General features: G+C 47.9%; 1 protein-coding gene across 1 annotated transcript in view; it reads left to right on the plus strand.

Moving 5' to 3' along the window:
• LOC138946585 (cubilin-like) overlaps window positions 1-12,136 on the plus strand; it is a 196,216-nt gene that overhangs the window by 137,987 nt on the left and 46,093 nt on the right. Inside the window, exons 52-58 of the mRNA XM_070318030.1 lie at window positions 1,736-1,917; window positions 2,300-2,468; window positions 3,123-3,323; window positions 6,180-6,332; window positions 8,427-8,548; window positions 8,941-9,166; window positions 10,297-10,475. Of these exons, the coding sequence (XP_070174131.1) occupies window positions 1,736-1,917; window positions 2,300-2,468; window positions 3,123-3,323; window positions 6,180-6,332; window positions 8,427-8,548; window positions 8,941-9,166; window positions 10,297-10,475 (1,232 nt within the window). The remainder of the gene's footprint in view (window positions 1-1,735; window positions 1,918-2,299; window positions 2,469-3,122; window positions 3,324-6,179; window positions 6,333-8,426; window positions 8,549-8,940; window positions 9,167-10,296; window positions 10,476-12,136) is intronic.

Genomic DNA, 12,136 nt, shown 5'->3' on the forward strand with positions numbered 1-12,136 from the left:
GAGAGAGAGAGAGCTGAGTCAGCCAGGGAGAGTGAACTGAGTCAACCAGAGAGAGAGCTGAGTCAGCCAGAGAGAGAGAGAGCTGAGTCAGCCAGAGAGAGAGAGCTTTGTCAGCCAGAGAGAGAGAGAGCTGAGTCAGCCAGACTCGGAGAGTGAACTGAGTCAGCCAGAGAGAGAGCTGAGTCAGCCAGAGAGAGAGAGCTGAGCGAGCCAGAGAGAGAGAGCTGAGTCAGCCAGAGAGAGAGCTGAGTCAGCCAGAGAGAGAGAGCTGAGTCAGCCAGAGAGAGAGAGAGCTGAGTCAGCCAGAGAGAGTGAACTGAGTCAGCCAGAGAGAGAGAGAGATGAGTCAGCCAGAGAGAGAGAGAGCTGAGTCAGCCAGAGAGAGAGAGAGCTGAGTCAGCCAGAGAGAGAGAGCTGAGTCAGCCAGAGAGAGAGAGCTGAGTCAGCCAGAGAGAGAGAGAGAGCTGAGTCAGCCAGAGAGAGAGCTGAGTCAGCCAGAGAGAGTGAACTGAGTCAGCCAGAGAGAGAGAGAGCTGAGTCAGCCAGAGAGAGTGAACTGAGTCAGCCAGAGAGAGAGCTGAGTCAGCCAGAGAGAGAGAGAGCTGAGTCAGCCAGAGAGAGAGAGAGCTGAGTCAGCCAGAGAGAGAGTGAACTGAGTCAGCCAGAGAGAGAGAGAGCTGAGTCAGCCAGAGAGAGTGAACTGAGTCAGCCAGAGAGAGTGAACTGAGTCAGCCAGAGAGAGAGTGAACTGAGTCAGCCAGAGAGAGAGCTGAGTCAGCCAGAGAGAGAGAGCTGAGTCAGCCAGAGAGAGAGAGAGCTGAGTCAGCCAGAGAGAGAGAGAGCTGAGTCAGCCAGAGAGAGAGAGAGCTGAGTCAGCCAGAGAGAGAGAGAGAGCTGAGTCAGCCAGAGAGAGAGAGCTGAGTCAGCCCGAGAGAGAGGGCTGAGTCAGCCAGAGAGAGAGCTGAGTCAGCCAGAGAGAGAGAGAGCTGAGTCAGCCAGAGAGAGAGAGAGAGAGCTGAGTCAGCCAGAGAGAGAGGGACCGAGAGTGTGTAAGAAACACAGAGAGAGAGAGCTGAGTGAGCCAGAGAGAGAGGGACCAAGAGTGTAAGAAACACAGAGAGAGAGAGAGAGAGCTGAGTGAGCCAGAGAGAGAGAGAGCTGAGTGAGCCAGAGAGAGAGGGACCGAGAGTGTGAAATAAACACAGAGAGAGAGAGAGCTGAGTGAGCCAGAGAGAGAGGGACCAAAAGTGTGTAAGAAACACAGAGAGAGAGAGAGCTGAGTGAGCCAGAGAGAGAGGGACAGAGAGTGTTAAGAAACACACACAAAAAGAGAAAGAGAGATGGGTTGATTGGAGGGTGGGGTGCGATGAAGGGAGGGATGGAGACAGAGACCAAGAGAATGGACAATTTTTATTACTCAAGGACAAAGATTTTAGGCCAATGCCTAGTCTTACAATCTGTCCCGGACTAAAACTACGACATAAAATTGGAGACTACAAGAGACACAGAAGGAGGGGAGGGGGAGTAGACAGAGACGGGGGGGGGGGGGGGGGGGGGGGGGTACTGGGGGGAATGTGTGACAGATACCAGTGGTAATGTAAACAGTCCAAAACAGTCCTATACATAAGAAGGAAGGTAATAATATTAATAAAGAGTCACTTTTCTTAACGTACGTAAAATTGAACACTCTGAAAAGAGTGCGCATTCTTCAAAAACTTGTCCCATCTGTTAACAGAGTGTGGCGGGGAGCTAACAACATCGACAGGAACCATCACGTCGCCCAACTACCCCGGGCAGTACGCTCACTCTCGTGAGTGTGTGTGGACCATCACCGTTCAGTCGGGCCGGCGAGTCAAGTTGACCTTCAACGACATTGACCTTGAGGACTCAGCCACTTGCAGCTGGGATTTTGTTGAGGTTTGTGTGGTTTTTTTTTTTTGGTTGGTTTTTTTTTTGGGGGGGGGGGGGGGGGTGTACTGGGGAAAGGGGGTATAGGGCGAGTGTGTGTGATGCATATAAATTTGTGTGGAGGGAGTTGTTCGTATGTGTGTGTGGTGTGTGTGTGTGTATCTGTGGTTTGTGGAGGTGTAAGGTGTGTGTGTTGTGAACTTTTAGGTGGTGTATTTGGGTGTGTTATGTTAGTGCGTGTGTGTTTGCATGTATATGTTGTTTATTTGTGTGGTGTGTGTATCTGTCATGTGTGAATCTAGCGCGTGTGTACGCTCATGACTCCATCATGTCACAAGTGATCGTGCAAACTAGCAGCGATGACAGAATCCCACTTCACTTTATCTTGCAGCTGTACAACGGCATCATTGACGGATCACCAAGCTTGGGACGCAAGTGTGGCACAACCATCCCCGACCCCATCGAGTCTTCGTCCAACACAATGAGAGTCAGGTTCAGGACGGATGGTTCCATTTCCAGCCGTGGTTTCAGCCTCACATACACATCTGATGATGAAGCCTGTAAGTTTATCTGTCTGCCTGTCTCTCTCTTGGTGTCTGTCTCCTTCCCTTTCTTGCAACCCCCCCCCCCCCCACCACCACCACCACCACTCTCTCTCTTTCTCTTTGTCTCCTTCTGTTTGTGTGTTTCTCTCATACTCACTCTCTCCCGTTCTCTCTCTATCTGTGATTTGTTTGTAACGAGGATAGGAGAGAAGAGGTGTGTTAGTGAAAGAGAAATATATTGAAGAAGAATCTGCAGTTCAATTGTATGATGTTTATGTTTATGGTATGATGTTTATGTTTGTAGATGTGTGAACCTTTGAGTGTTTATGTGGTTATCTGTCTGCCACACAGTATAAACAGGTTTGTGTGTCTGTGTATTATGTGTATTTGTCTGTCTGTGTATGTATTAGTGTGTTTGTGTATTTGTCTGTGTGTGTGTGTGTGTATTAGTGTGTTTGTGTATTTGTCTGTGTGTGTGTGTGTGTATTAGTGTGTGTTTGTCTGTGTGTGTGTGTGTGTGTGTGTGTCTGTGCGCACGAGCATGTGTCTGTCTGACTCTATGTGGACACATCCTTGTACTTGAAGTCTGTGCAAATATATGAACCCACATACTTTGGCATGTCTTCACTCAAACTTACCCCAAAAAGCAAACTTTTCTCCTTTTTCCAGTATGCGGAGGAATCCTGACGGCCCCTGCAAACATCAGCTCCCCCGGGTTTTACGAGAATGGTAACTATAGCAACCGCGAGCAGTGCATCTGGCGAGTGCAGAACCCCCAGAGGACCAACTCTTCCATGAAGATCGATATCAACCACCTGGCCCTGGAGAAGCACAACACCTGCTTCTTCGACTACCTGGAAATAAGAGAAGGTGAGTTAATACCAATCAGCCCTGAAGATGAAGTATGGCTGTCTTAATAGGGGTGTAGAAAAATGTCGTACAATATGTACACATCTACAATACTGGAACCTTACAGGACACATGGCACTTGCTTCTTTGATTTTCTGGAGTTGAGAGAAGATGAGTAACGCATCATCCCTGAAGATGAAGTAAAGCTGCCTGAGTGGGAGTGTAGAAAACTGTTGTACAAGTGCATGTACACATCTACAATTCTGGAACCCCACAGTGGGACATATGACACTTGCGTCTTTGATTTTTTGGAGTTGGGAGAAGGTGACTGAGGTATCCATGAAGATGAAGTATGTCTGCCTGAATGGGGGTGTAGAAAACGGTCATACAAGTGCATGTACACATGGGAGAAGGTGACTTCGACATCCCTGGCTGCCTTCATGGGGGCATAGGAAACGGTCATGATACATGTACTTGTAGGAAATTCCAGTGTACATCAGAATAAAAAAAAACTAAAATTGTAGGTTATTGGAACATATAATTATTGACAAACTAAAACGTTACATTTATGGAACTTTTAAATGTTGACAAAACAAACGTTACATTTGTAAATGTAACGTTTTGTTTTGTCAATAATTAAACGTTCCACCAACCTACAATTCTTGTTTTTTTTATTCTGAATTTTGGAACGGTTTAGTGTACATCAGAGCTTTTTTTTTTTTAACTTTGTGGAGTTGAGAGAAGAACAAGTATTGATTAAATATTAAAAGAGCACATCTGTGATGATGAATACAGTGGCCCCCCTTTAAAGATCCCTCAATAGCCAACTTGCACAATACCCCGCTTGAATAGCTCTCCGGTGCGGAAGATAAGGAAGGTTCACTTCCCTGTGGGCAAACGTTTTGGTCTCACAAGCGCTGGTGTTTTCTGGCTTGTGTTAACATTTTTTTAAAAACCCACCTCGATCGCCTTTCCTTTGTGCACGGGCCATGCTTGAGTACTTTGAACGAACTATCATTGCTGCAGCACACTGTTCACATTGAAAATTCACAATTTTCAAGGCGAAGTGTCCGCATTTAAACGCAACCTCTCACAGAGCTATCCAGACATGCCCGCATTTTGCGGCAGATCTCGCAAGGCCACGCAAGTTAACGCAGATTTATCGCACGATTGGGCGGCGCAGGCCGATAGGGCAAGTTGCCTGTTTAATGTCTCCCCTTTCAGACGGATTTTTTCAGATTTTCTGTTTCTAACCCCTGTAAATTTAAATCCATTTTAAGACTCCCTCCTTTTAAAGACCTGATTCTCTCAGATTTTTGGTCTTAAAAGTTGGGAGTCTTAAAAGGTGGGAGTCTTAAAAGGTGGGAGTCTTAAAAGGTGGGAGTTTTAAAAGGTGGGAGTCTTAAGAAGTGGGAGTCTTAATAAGTGGGAGTCTTAAAAGGTGGGAGTCTTAAGAGGGGAGAGTCTTAAAAGGTGAGAGTCTTAAAAGGTGGGAGTCTTAAAAGGTGGGAGTCTTAAGAAGTGGGAGTCTTAAGAGGTGGGAGTCTTAAAAGGTGGGAGTCTTAAAAGGTGGGAGTCTTAAAAGGTGGGAGTTTTAAAAGGTGGGAGTCTTAAAAAGGGGGAGTCTTAAAGGTGGGAGTCTTAAAGGTGGGAGTCTTAAGAGGCGGGAGTCTTAAAAAGGGGAGTCTTAAGAGGTGGGAGTCTTAAAAGGTGGGAGTTTTAAAAGGGGGAGTCTTAAAAGGGGGAGTCTTAAAAGGGGAGAGTCTTAAAAGGGGAGTCTTAAAAGGTGGGAGTCTTCAGAGGTGGGAGTCTTAAAAGGGGGAGTCTTAAAAGGGGAGTTTTAAAAGGGGAGTTTTAAGGGGGAGTCTTAAGAGGTGGGAGTCTTAAAAGGGGAGTCTTAAAAGGTGGGAGTTGTAAGAAGTGGGAGTCTTAAAAGGGGGAGTCTGAAGAGGTGGGAGTCTTAAAAGGGGAGTCTTAAAAGGTGGGAGTCGTAAGAAGTGGGAGTCTTAAAAGGTGGGAGTCTTAAAAGGTGGGAGTCTTAAAAGGGGAGTCTTAAAAGGTGGGAGTCTTAAGAGGTGGGAGTCTTAAGAGGTGGGAGTCTTAAAAGGGGGAGTCTTAAAAGGGGAGTCTTAAAAGGGGAGTTTTAACAGGTGGGAGTCTTAAAAGGGGGGAGTCTTAAGAAGTGTGAGTCTTAAGAGGTGGGAGTCTTAAAAGGTGGGAGTTTTAAAAGGGGAGTCTTAAAAGGTGGGAGTCTTAAAAGGGGGAGTCTTAAGAGGTGGGAGTCGTAAAAGGGGAGTCTTAAGAGGTGGGAGTCGTGAAAGGGGGAGTCTTAAGATGTGGGCGTCTTCAGAGATGGGAGTCTTAAGAGGTGGGAGTCTTAAAAGGTGGGAGTCTTAAAAGGGGAGAGTCTTAAAAGGGTAGTCTTAAAAGGGGGAGTCTTAAGAGGTGGGAGTCTTAAAAGGTGGGAGTCTTAAAAGGGGAGTCTTAAAGGGGGAGTCTTAAGAGGTGGGAGTCGTAAAAGGGGAGTCTTAAAAGGTGGGAGTCTTAAAAGGGGAGTCTTAAAAGGTGGGAGTCTTCAGAGGTGGGCGTCTTCAGAGATGGGAGTCTTAAAAGGTGGGAGTTTTAAAAGGTGGGAGTCTTAAAAGGGGAGTCTTAAGAGGTGGGAGTCTTAAAAGGTGAGTCTTAAAAGGGGGAGTCTTAAAAGGTGGGAGTCTTAAAAGGTGGGAGTTTTAAAAGGTGGGAGTCTTTAAAGGTGGGAGTCTTAAGAGGTGGGAGTCTTAAAAGGGGGAGTTTTAAGAGGGGGAGTCTTAAAAGGGGGGTCCACTGCACAATCTCTTTGACTGGAAGGAATGTAGCTTTACACTCTGTGCGCCACAGGGCCAGACCAGAACGGCCCCCTCATTGAGAAGTTCTGCGGCAACAACACCCTCCCTCCACCGATCATCACGCCCAGCGAACAGGTCTGGATTCGCTTCAAAACCGACAGCAGCATCGTGGACTCCGGCTTCCTTGCTAACATCGTGTCTACACGTAAGTTTTGAATGCTGAAGCATTGTGTGTAGATCTTTTGGGGGAGGGGGAAATAGCACACAGCAGCATCGTGGACTCCGGCTTCCTTGCTAACATCGTGTCTACACGTAAGTTTTGAATGCTGAAGCATTGTGTGTAGATCTTTTGGGGGAGGGGGAAATAGCACACAGCAGCATTGTTGACACCGGAGACGTACGATTTGAGTGCTGAAGTGTTCTGTGTATGTTTTTGACCAAACTGGTCACTTCCACCATTCTCTCACGTCTTGATTATTGTAACTCTCTCTTGGCGAGTCTTCCCTCTTCTTCTATCTCTCGTCTCCAACGCATTCAAAATAGCTCTGCCCGTCTTGTCTTACGAAAGAAAAAGGGAGATCATATCACCCCCCTCCTAAATCAGCTCCACTGGTTGCCCGTTCCTGCCCGTATCACATACAAAATCAACACTCTCACCTACAAATGCCTCCATGGTCTCGCCCCTGCCTATCTCTCCGACTCTCTCTCTCTATGTCCCTTCACGAGCACTCAGATCATCTGCCGACTCCCTTAAACTCAACATCCCCCACACCAAACTCAAAACAGCAGGTCAACGCTCATTTTCTTTCCAAGCACCTAGCCAATGGAACACACTACCTCTCCCCCTCCGTCAACAACAGTCCCTCGAATCATTCAAATCTGCACTCAAGACATTCCTTTTTTCCACATAATCCATGCATTCTACACTGCCCACCCCATCCCACCCTGAATAACTGTACATATTTTAATTATTGATGGTGTGTGTGTGTTAGTGACTTTAAGTCTCCGTGTGTGTGAATGAGTGTATGTGCGCGTTATAAATATTATTATTATTATTATTATTATTATTATTATTATAAATAGCGAAAAGGTCTGGATTTGCTTCTGAATCCAATGCAGTATTATTGATGCTGGTTCCTTGCTAACGTAAAGTGGTACACGTAAGTTTTGAATACTGAAGCAATCTGTTTGGATCTTTAGGGGGAGGGGTATGGGGAGTTGGGGGAAATTGTGAAAAGGTCTTGATTCGCTTCTGAATCCACAGCAGTGTTGTTAGCGCTGGTTTCCTCGATAACATTGCGTCTACATGTAAGTTTTGAATGCTGTAGCAACTTGTGTGGATTGGGGAGGGGGATAGAGAGAGGGGGGAAGTAGCCAACAGGTCTGGATTGGCTTCCACACTGACAGCAGTATCGTTGACACCGGTTTCCTTGCTAACGTTGTGTCTACACGTACATTTTTTAATGCTGAAGCATTTTGTTTGGTTCTTTCCGGGAAGGGGGATAGGGAGTTGGGAAATGGTGAACGGGTCTGGATTCACTTCAGAAGCGACAGCAATATCGTTGCACTGGTTTCCTTGCTTATTTGGGGGGATTTTTCAAGGGATAGGGAGTTAGGGGAAATAGTGATTAAGGGTTGATTGGCTTCCGCAGGGACAGCAGTACTGTTGACACCGGTTTTTGCGTGGATTTTGGGGGAATGCAGACCAACTGTTGCGCTGATACCCTCCTCACTGCCAGGTTCCAACTAATCACAGGATGTACCTAAATCAGAGAGAGAAAAAACTAATTACTTCTTTCATTAGGGCCTATTTCCTGTTTGGTCCAGTTATACACGCACCTTTTATCAAAGGAAAATGCAGTCTTAGGACCGTCGCGATATAACCTTCGTGGTTGAAAACGACGTTAAACACCAAATAAAGAAAGAAAGAAAGCAGTCTTAGGAACACAACGGTACCAAAATCAAGAGTATTGGTCAAGAAACAAAGACGCACGATGCAACGGAAAATTGTGACTTTCATACCTATAACGTACAGTTCACTTGACCTCCACCTCCACTCTTTCTGGACGGATACCGGAATATTCCGGTAGTGAAATGGGTCACTCAGCGCCTAATACCGGAATTTTGCGGTTGCTCTGATCCAAAATCTCGCTACTATCCACTATATTTTACCTAATCCATGTTTTTAATGTCAAGGCTGTTATTGTTGCTTGCTGGTTTACGAATATGAGCACGTCTTTTTTAGTTGTGAGGCAATGTAGTCCAAAGAGGGTTAAATGAATGTTTTTGAATGCCGCAGGGTGTGGAGGGATACTGACCAGTCCTCAGGGCATCTTCACCAGCCCCAACTATCCGTCCAACTACGACCACAACGACAACTGCGCCTGGAAAATATCAGCACCAGAAGGACAGAGAATCAGAGTGTGTTTGCTTAGAAATTACTAATATATTCAATGGCTTGCAAAAATTATTGTAAACAGTTATGTGTTTTATGATAGGTCAAGTATGATCATTTTATTCTTGTAACTTTGTTTAAATTATAAAATATTATTGTACTCAAATAATATATATTGTTTTTAAATTATTTTCAATGTGATCAAATTGAAATCAAATTTAATTAACTGAAGTTTGGTTTCAGCTTCTCCTGTCTATGATTTTCTGAATGATCCCCAGTATTGCGCTAAAAAGTTGTTTGTGCATTTTAAATCTTTTTTAATTAATTTTTTTTTTTTTAACTTCAGCTTGGAGAACTACATCAGCAGTTGCTGAGGCTGAGAGAAGATTAATTTTCATCCTTTTTTGTTTGTTGACAGCTGGCATTCACAGACTTCTCATTGGAGAACCACACCAACTGTGGCTATGACAATGTAGAGATCTACAACGGAGGTCTACCAGACTCGCCCTCCATCGGAACCTTCTGCGGCCTAAGCCCTCCGCAAGCTTTCGTCTCCCAGAGCAACGAGATTCGCGTCTTCTTCAAGACAGACGTCAGCCAGGCGGCCACAGGTTTCCGTGCTACCTACCGATTCGACTCAGAAGGTGAAGACATTGCAAGGGAAGGGGGCTGGGTAGCTCAGGTGGTAGAGCACTGGACTTGTCATCCTAAGGTCGCTAGTTCGAATCCCGGCAGGGACGGACACGGGTCAACTTTATGTGCAGACTAAGAGACAGTATCCATGTTCCACTCCCGTGTCACCACAGTGGTACGTAAGAGACCTCGGTCATTCCGCCATAAGTGCAGGTGGCTGATTACACCTAAACACACACACACCTGGGTAGCGCCACTCTTGTTGCTGCTAGCTTTCCACTGGGAGGAAGCGACTCGAATTTCCCAGCATGGGGATAATAGAGTATATAAAATGGAAATAAAAAAAATAAAAGTAAAATTGCCGAGTGGTTGAGACGTCTGCTTTCTATGTGCAAAGTTGGGGGTTTTGATAACCATCATTTCATAGTACTACCTACAGCTTCCACTCAGAAGGTGAAGACATTGCAGGGATATTGTAGACAGGCACAATAGCCGAGTGGTCAAGACGTTGGCCTTCCATATGAAAAGTTCGGGGTTTGAATCCCGTGCTGTACATGGTTGATCAAAGGTGGAGATTTTTTTTTATCTCCATGGTCAAACCTAATGTGCAGACCTTCTAATCACATGACCTGAAGTTCGCACAGGAAAGATCCTGCAATCTATGTCAGTGGGTTATAGAAGCACAACAACACCCAGCATGCACCCCTCAAAAGCAGAGTATTGCTGCCTAAATTAATGGCGGGGTAAGAACATGGTTATAACCATGAAAACCCATTGTGCAAAACAGAAGTGTACATTTGAGTTGCAGCCAATGAATGCAAAGAAGAAAAAAGGTATGTATCAATCGAACACTGGATCTTCCTCTTGGAGTCATGTGACGTCAGAGTTCGAGTCATGTGACGTCAGAGTTCGAGTCATGTGACGTCAGAGTTTGAGTCATGTGACGTCAGAGTTGGAGTCATGTGACGTCAGAGGCTGACTAGAGCTCATCTTTAAGGGGCCTGGCCGAGACTAAACAAGAATGCATGTTTGCAGTCGTGCACAAATAACAGGAATTCAAACTAAAATGGATCGATATATAAATGTTATTTGTTTTTTTCATCCGCCGTCTTTTCACCTACCTTTTATGAACTGTGTTTAGCGTGCGGAGGCCTGTACCACGCGAACGAGGGCAGCATCTCGAGCCCAAGCTACCCCTCCAACTACCCGGCCAACACGGAGTGCGTGTGGGACATCAACGTAATGAACGGCTGCACAGTCAAACTGACCATCGCCTCCGACTTCAGTCTGCAGGGCGGCTCTGGCTGTACCAGGGACTATGTGGAGTTAAGAGGGGGAGAGAGACGGAAGAGGGAAATGTGGGGGAGAGAGAGGAAGGGGGGGGGAGAGAGACGGGGGAGGGAAATGTGGGGGAGAGAGAGAGGAAAGGGGGGAGAGAGACGGGGGAGGGAAATGTGGGGGAGAGAGAGGAAGGGGGGGAGAGAGACATCAACGTCATGAGCGGGTACGCGGTCAAACTGACCATCGCATCTGACTTCAGCCTGCAAGATGGCTCAGGCTGTACCAGAGTCTATGTGGAGGTAAGGGTGGAGGGGTGGGGGGGGGGGGGGCAGAGAGAGATCAACTTCAGCCTGCAAGGAGAATATGGCTGTACCAATGAGAGATGGGGGGAGAGGAAGTGGGAAAGGGGGACAGAGAGAGAGAGGGGGACAGAGAGAGAGAGGGGGACAGAGAGAGGGGGACAGAGAGAGAGGGGGACAGAGAGAGAGAGAGGGGGACAGAGAGAGAGAGAGGGGGACAGAGAGATGGGGACAGAGAGAGAGAGGGGGACAGAGAGAGAGGGGGACAGAGAGAGAGAGGGGGACAGAGAGAGGGGGACAGAGAGATGGGCAGAGAGAGAGGGGGACAGAGAGAGGGGGACAGAGAGAGGGGGACAGAGAGAGGGGGACAGAGAGAGAGAGGGGGACAGAGAGAGGGGGACAGAGAGAGGGGGACAGAGAGATGGGGACAGAGAGAGAGAGGGGGACAGAGAGAGAGAGGGGGACAGAGAGAGGGGGACAGAGAGAGGGGGACAGAGAGAGAGAGGGGGACAGAGAGAGAGAGGGGGACAGAGAGAGAGAGGAGACAGAGAGAGAGAGGGGGACAGAGAGAGAGGGGGACAGAGAGAGAGAGGGGGACAGAGAGAGAGAGGGGGACAGAGAGAGAGAGGGGGACAGAGAGATGGGGACAGAGAGAGAGAGGGGGACAGAGAGAGAGGGGGACAGAGAGAGAGAGAGAGGGGGACAGAGAGATGGGGACAGAGAGAGAGAGGGGGACAGAGAGAGGGGGACAGAGAGAGGGGGACAGAGAGAGAGAGGGGGACAGAGAGAGAGAGGGGGACAGAGAGAGAGAGGAGACAGAGAGAGAGAGGGGGACAGAGAGAGAGGGGGACAGAGAGAGAGAGGGGGACAGAGAGAGAGAGGGGGACAGAGAGAGAGAGGGGGACAGAGAGATGGGGACAGAGAGAGAGAGGGGGACAGAGAGAGAGGGGGACAGAGAGAGAGAGGGGGACAGAGAGAGGGGGACAGAGAGAGGGGGACAGAGAGAGAGAGGGGGACAGAGAGAGGGGGACAGAGAGAGAGGGGGGGACAGAGAGAGAGGGGGACAGAGAGAGGGGGACAGAGAGATGGGGACAGAGAGAGAGAGGGGGACAGAGAGAGGGGGACAGAGAGATGGGGACAGAGAGAGAGAGGGGGACAGAGAGATGGGGACAGAGAGAGAGAGGGGGACAGAGAGATGGGGACAGAGAGAGAGAGGGGGACAGAGAGAGAGGGGGGGACAGAGAGAGAGGGGGACAGAGAGAGAGGGGGGGACAGAGAGAGAGGGGGACAGAGAGAGAGAGGGGGACAGAGAGAGGGGGACAGAGAGAGGGGGACAGAGAGAGAGAGGGGGACAGAGAGAGGGGGACAGAGAGATGGGGACAGAGAGAGAGAGGGGGACAG

The sequence above is a fragment of the Littorina saxatilis genome, linkage group LG14 (genome assembly GCF_037325665.1).
Source record: "Littorina saxatilis isolate snail1 linkage group LG14, US_GU_Lsax_2.0, whole genome shotgun sequence".
In the NCBI taxonomy this organism is placed as follows: domain Eukaryota; kingdom Metazoa; phylum Mollusca; class Gastropoda; order Littorinimorpha; family Littorinidae; genus Littorina; species Littorina saxatilis.